The following is a 6850-nucleotide window of genomic DNA, read 5'->3' as shown; positions in this document are numbered from 1 at the left end:
CCAAATCTATCGTTCCGAAATTTCTATCAGCAGTCAGTCGGCCCAACTAGCGAACACGATTCGATAGTAAAAGGGCAATCGTGACTGGATTAACGAATCCAGGCTGCAATTGTTGCGGGCTTTTGATCGAGGAAATAAAACAAAGGAGTATTTTTGCTTTGGTTTTTACGCAAGTTTTAACAATACGTTTAATTCATACCTCTCCGAACGCCACCTAGAAGTTAGCATCGACGGTTTTACCTCCAGACCTTTCACTGGAGACTCTGGAATTCCACTAGGTAGCCATCTCGGACCTTTGGTCGCATTTATTGTCTACGCGGCCTGCAGGAATTTGGGACTTATCATGCGGTTCGCCAAGAACTTCAACGACATCTACTGTCTCAAAGCTATCTACTGCGCTCCTGTCCGGTACAATCTTGAGTACTGAGCTCCAGTGTGCAAATTTAAAAAGAAGTCCAAAAGGAAAAGTTCAAAGGGAGTCCTTTAGGTTCAAAAGGAGTCTTTATTACCAAAATGGAGTTTGACCGAATCGAGTCTGTGCAGCGCAGACGCATACGTTTCGCTCTTCGGAGATTGCCCTGGAACGACCCCTTTCAGCTGCCTTACTATGAACAACACTGCAGCCCACGCAGACTAATCGATCTCGACCTTTTAGACACCTTTTAGACGACCTTTTCTCGTCGCGATGTGGTCAGAGCATTAACTGTTGCCAATTTGCTGACCTCGCGAATGCAGATTGCCATTGTCTACTCGCAAACCTCAACATATACGCTCAAAGTCGCGTCCTACGTACTTACTTTACTTTAGTGGCAATGGTCCGTTACCGATCATGCGCCGAACGAATTATGGTCCTCCAGTACCGTCGGTCCTGGGAACACCAGCAGAACGTGTATCGTCTTCGACAGCACACACCCACCGGGTGTGGGGTCTGCCTCGGAATCTACGGCCTCTTCCTGGTTCTCTGCTGAAAATAGTTTTGGCTATTCTTTCATCGGACATTCTGGCCACGTGTCCAGCCCACCGCAGCCTGCTACATTGCACTACCTTCACTATATCAGCATATTTGTATACTTGGTACAGCTCGTGATTCATGTGTCTGCGCTACAGTCCATTTTCCATTTTGCCACTAAGTGGTTTTTTACGCAGAATTTTACGCTCAAAAACCCCAAGCACTCGCCGATCAGCTTCCTTTAGCGTCCATCATTCGTGTCCGTAAAGGGCCACCGGGAGGATTAGTGTTCTGTAGAGCGCCAGTTTTGTGCGAATTTGCAAACTACGGGACTTCAGCTGGCTACGTAATCCATAGAAAGCCTGATTCCCGGCTGCAACTCGTCGTTTCACTTCACGGCTTACATCGTTGTCACATGTCACGAGTGTACCAAGGTATATAAATTCCTCCACTACTTCATATCGTTCCCCATCTAAAGGCCCAGACACAATGTATACGGGTTTTACTACGTTGCGGAAATTTGACAGAAAACCCATGGAAAAACTGTCAAATTGCCGCAACGTAGTAAAATCCGTATGCATTGTGTTTGGGACTTAACTCCACCTCGGCACCAACACCACTTGGGCTCCCACGTTCCCTACCAGCAACCATGTACTTCTTTTTGGCGGTTTTAATGGTAAGTCGCAATCTCGCCGCTTCACTTTTAAAGGGCCTGAACGCCTCTTCCACTGCTCTACGGTTGATTCCGATGATATCGACGTCATCCGCAAAACCAAGAAGCATGTGAGATTTCGTGATGATAGTTCCATTCCTTTCCACGTTTGCTCTTCGTGCTGCACCTTCCAAGGCAAATGTGGAATATCAGGTTAGAGAGTGCATCCCCTTGCTTCAGTCCATCCAACGTCACGAAAGCAGCTAAGGTCTCACCCGCTATTTTAAAGCATTATTTGGATCAGCGTCGCACGAATCAGCGTAACTAGTTTTGTCGGAAAACCATGTTCTAGCATTATCTACCACAGCTCATTTCGTTTAACTGAATCGCATGCCGCTTTAAAGTCCACAAACAGATGGTCTGTCTGCAAGTTGTACTCCCGGAACTTGTCTAGCAACTGACGCAGGGTAAACATCTGGTCCGTCGTGGAGCGACCCTCACAAAAACCAGCTTGGTACTCAACGACGAAGTACTCCACTAACGGTCTCAGTCTGCAGAACAGGATACGGGAAAGCACCTTGTAGGCAGAATTGAGCAATGTAATTCCTCGATAATTTTTACACTCCAGTCGGTGTCCCGTTTTGAAAATTGGGCAAATGAGGCCATCCAACCACTCCTCCGGCATTTGTTCTTCCTCCCAGATCCTGACAATGATCCGGTGGATTGTTTCGTACAGCCGCTCGCTCCCCGCTTTTAGAAGTTCAGCCGGGATACCGTCCTTCCCAGCATCTCGGTTAAACTGACAGCATTCAGCATTGAAGCGAAGGTTAAAACTGTCTCTAGCATTACGGTTTATTGGTCGATCTGTCAAACTGCCCGAATCGTTCATAAATTTTGGTTTCGAGTTAGCACGAACCCAGGTTAATTTATGAATTCGCTATTAGTGACTCAAACTCGCAGCATTTTACTGTCTTTAACGACAGCCAAGACGGCAGCCTTCAGAAACGTTTTAACTAATCTGACAGCCCTGCTTGGCACATTATTACCTGACGGACACGGAGAGAAAAATTACGAGCTGTCACTTACCTCTCTCGCACTCGCACGTTGACTGCGTGAAAGCTGAAAGTGAAGTGCAAGTGAGTCAATCAGTCATTCATCAGTATCAGGAAACAGGACGGGGTGGCTATCGCCGGGGTCTACCGGAGAATCCGAAGGCGAGGAAAGGTTGCCGAAACTGATTAAAAGGCCACCGTTATATAATCCCGAACGGTCGTGTTGTTTTCATTGTGCAAAAGCATAGTTGAATTGTGCTGTGGGAACAAGGATTTTTCTCAACTGAAACAGGAAATCCGCCGTGCATCCGATTGCTGATGTTATAAAATAAATTCGGTAAGTTTTCTGGAGGATGTTACAGAGCAGGTCAAGTTTGTTTGTCGTCGATTGTGCCATAATCTTCATTTATTTCATGCCTGCTAGAATAGCGCAAAAGTTCTCGTTGAATAGATCCAAGCAAACACATGCCCGCCGATGTTTCGTAATCAGTAATGTTTTTTTATCACTGACTTGTGACATTTTCGCTCGATGCTAATCTTTTGCTTTCGACGATTGTAGATAATAAATCAGAGACTGTGAGCAGAAACTTTTAGATAACATAAAGGATGACTACAGGAAGCACTGGTTCTACCTTTCCCAAGTGGCAGCTGGCGATATTGATCGGAGCACCGGTTGCTCTCGGCATCGGCTATCTGTACTGGAAAAAATCAACGGAAGCAGAAGAACCGGATGATAAACTAACGAAGAAGAAGCTTGGAGAGATAAAGGAGAAAACTATTTCGTTGGACGGGGAAAGCTCGCATGATACGGTGGCTAAGCGGAAGACACGTACCCCATTGGAGGAAGCACAGAAACATAAAAATGAGGGGAATGTCCATTTTCGGTAAATAACAAACTTCTTTTGTATTATCATAAAGTAAATAAAAGTTACATTTTAGGGAAGCGAAATACGATCAAGCCATAAAAGAATACGATTTAGCGATCGAGAAGTGTCCGGCATCAGAAATTAATGACCTATCGACGTTCTACCAAAATAGAGCGGCAGCCTACGAACATCTACAGAAATGGAGCTCTGTAATAGATGATTGCAATAAAGCACTGGATTGTAATCCGAAGTACCTGAAAGCTTTAAAGCGAAGAGCAAAAGCCTACGAACAGCTGAAAGAGCTGGCAAAATCCCTGGAGGATATTACCGCCGCTTGCATTCTGGAGGGTTTTCAGAACAAAAACACGCTTGTTCTGGCGGATCGTGTACTAAAGGAACTAGGCCAACAGCATGCAAAGGAAGCTTTGAAAGATAAGCACGACGTGGAACCATCAAAATTCTTTGTAAAGAACTATTTTGCTTCTTTTGCGGATGACCCGGTTAGAAAGATGGTAATTGTTAGCAGCGAACCGAAAGGTTTCGTCAAAGCCAAGCAACTGTTGGATCAGGGACAATACGAGGGCATCGTAGCAGCTTGTACGGAAGAAATTGAATCTAGTGAAGCGGAAGCAGAGCACAAAGTAGAGGCCCTCCTGCTCCGAGCTACATTCTACTTGCTGACGGCACGCTATACTGAAGCAACAGTTGATTTGGATACCGTTATTGGCATGGAACTGGCGGATAAAAAACTGCGCGCTAACGCACTAATCAAGCGCGCCTCGCTTGCCATGCAAACGCAGCCCAACATTCCTGAGGAATGCTTCAAATACTTCAGCCAGGCCGAAGAACTCGATCCATCCAACAGTGACATCTATCATCACCGCGGTCAGGTGTACATCCTGATCGAACGACTAGCGGAAGCAATCAGTGACTTCGAGAAAGCTTGTTCACTTTGTCCAAACTCGGGAATGATTGCTATTCATAAATGTTACGCCAACTACCGGTTAGCGATGGTCAACAAGGATGAATTCGCGCTGCGCAAAGTGATGGAAGGATTCCGTGACGCAATTGACCGTTTTCCCGACTGCGTGGAGTGTTACAGCTTGATGGCGCAGGTTCTCTGCGATCAGCAGGAGTTCCAGGAGGCAGATAACTTCTTCGAGAAAGCTACCAAAATTGAACCGGAAAATGCACAGATCCTGGTTCACAAGGCTTTGCTGCAGTTGCAGTGGAAGGCAGATCTAACAGCGGCCGTCAAACTTATCGAGGAGGCTATCAAAATCGACGATAGATGTGAATTTGCCTACGAAACACTGGGTACCATTCAGGTTCAACGGGGGCATCTGTCGGAGGCGATTAGGCTGTTCGAGTGTGCGATTAATCTAGCCAAAACGGAAATGGAACTGGTTCATCTGTACTCGCTGAAGGACGCTGCTATTGCTCAGGTTAACGTGACGAAAAATATGGGTTTGGATATTCATACGCTGGGACAATTTGCATAAGGTGCCGTTTTAGGTGAGTTCGTCTCTAGATCGAGAATGGCCAAAAGAGCTTGCTGTAATGTTTACATTTATTTCACGCTGCAGGAAATTTGAAGCCACCAGTCAAAGCTTTTACCTCTTCGTTAAGTTTAGCTGTCGTATGCTATTTTCGTCATTCATCACCGTCTCGGCGTAGCCCGTTAGCGATATTTTGCCTCGGATTAAATTTTATTGTTTTTTTTGCTTTCGTTTTCCGAAACGATCCCAAGAAAAGATGCCGGCGCTGGTATCTGATTACTATATTTTTTTAGAACCCAATTCTATATCATCCTTAAACTCGATGGAACAATAAAAAATACCACTAGATTAAATAGTCACTATACTTCTAGCCTTAAGGTCCTATTACGAAGCAAAATTTATTATACATAGAAAAAAACGCCCTTGTGGTTAATAAAATTACAAGTGAAAATCTATCAATACCGTAATCTAAAGTTAGATGTAAAGATGATTTGCAGGAGATGATGACAGGCTCCAATCAGTTAAAAAGTAGGTATCAGAAAATTAAGCGATTCAAGGAAGTTAGTTTAGTACCTATAAAATTATATTAATTTTGTTTCGTGAATACAAAAGTTTGTTGGTGCTTATATTGGAGACATCGCCATTTCGCAAAAAAATTTGGGTTTGAAGCCTGGCGCATGATTTAAAACCAATACCATGACTACCAAATCAACAAGATCAAAGCAGTCGTTTTATTCTGCCTTGAACAATTTTTGCTCTAGCAAAGTGTATAAAGCGATTATTTTTCAGATTTAAACAGTGCCAAGTTTGTGAAGTAAGATAAATAATATATGAAGATAGTTAATCAGCAAAGGTAAATATTTTTGAGAGCAAAATATTTGAATGAGTTTCGTTGGTTTTGCCTTATTCAAATTCCATGCGTGGACGCGTGATTGACCGACTAAATCACTAACACATCTCGGTGTATTCGGAAGACCTAGAGAAGTTCCTGATATGCTATATGCTCATCGACCCTCAGTATGAGGCGGTTTCGTGCAAATTGCTGCACGATGACGTACTGTGGGGCCCTATAAGGGTTGCTACAGGAGTGAGACAGGGTTACATACCGTTCCTCGTCGTCATGAATAAAATTTTAATTGTCATTGATAGCAAACCTAACCGAGCATTACCCTAAAACTCGTTGACAATGGAATAATTAAATGACCTCGAGCTGACCGACGACATTTTTTTACTCTCCCAATGGCAATATCATATGCAGAGAAATTTAAATGGTCTGTGTTACCACTCCAGGTCTTTGCGACCATAGTCAACGTCGCAAAGACCAAGTCAATGGGAGTGAACAATAACAATTCCTCCAATTTCACAGTGGAGGAGGTTTTAGGTTGACGGTGGTGCCAAGACCGATATAGACCAACAAATCAGGATATCTAGCGGTGATTTTTTGGATCTTACTTTGGAACGTTTCGTGCTCAAATCAGATCGGAGACAACTGCAGCAGGTCTTCGTTAATCGTTGCCTGAATACATAATTCGGGCTTGATGGCCTAACACTCGATCGTTGATATCACCAGCGCCAGATAGAAACAGAGATTTGGAAACGTAGGTAGAGGTGGATCTGACATATTTTGAGAAGAAAATCGAACGAAGTCTGCAAGAAAACTGGACTCAACTGTAATCCACAAGGAGAGCAGAAAAGGTAAACCAAGAGGCTAATGGTGGGCTACGCCGTCAACGTCAGTCAACTGATTCAGACTATTGACGCAAATCTCTCCTGGCGACAGGTGAAAGCCAGGGCATACGACCATCGACAGTTGGGAAAGCAGACTTTTTGGT

At 44.2% G+C, this 6850-nt stretch overlaps 1 protein-coding gene across 1 annotated transcript; it reads left to right on the top strand.

The window, feature by feature from the left end:
- Positions 1-2730: 2730 nt before the first annotated feature.
- Positions 2731-5463, top strand: LOC128742218 (mitochondrial import receptor subunit TOM70). Its single transcript, XM_053838498.1, has 4 exons — positions 2731-2990; positions 3213-3537; positions 3593-5034; positions 5106-5463. Exons 2-3 carry the CDS (start codon positions 3260-3262, stop codon positions 5019-5021), a joined length of 1707 nt encoding a protein of 568 aa, XP_053694473.1. The 5' UTR covers positions 2731-2990; positions 3213-3259; the 3' UTR covers positions 5022-5034; positions 5106-5463.
- The last annotated feature ends 1387 nt before the right edge of the window (positions 5464-6850 follow it).

The sequence above is a fragment of the Sabethes cyaneus genome, chromosome 3 (genome assembly GCF_943734655.1).
Source record: "Sabethes cyaneus chromosome 3, idSabCyanKW18_F2, whole genome shotgun sequence".
In the NCBI taxonomy this organism is placed as follows: Eukaryota; Metazoa; Arthropoda; class Insecta; order Diptera; family Culicidae; genus Sabethes; species Sabethes cyaneus.
The sequence above is the reverse complement of the archived record's forward strand: the minus strand, read 5'-3'. Positions and strand labels throughout refer to the sequence as shown.

Bases quoted from the DNA above. Each gene is read 5' to 3' on its own strand.
- LOC128742218 (XM_053838498.1), top strand. From the start codon at position 3,260: ATGACTACAGGAAGCACTGGTTCTACCTTTCCCAAGTGGCAGCTGGCG. The intron at 3,538-3,592 runs GTAAATAACAAA...GTTACATTTTAG, and splicing joins GAGGGGAATGTCCATTTTCG to GGAAGCGAAATACGATCAAG.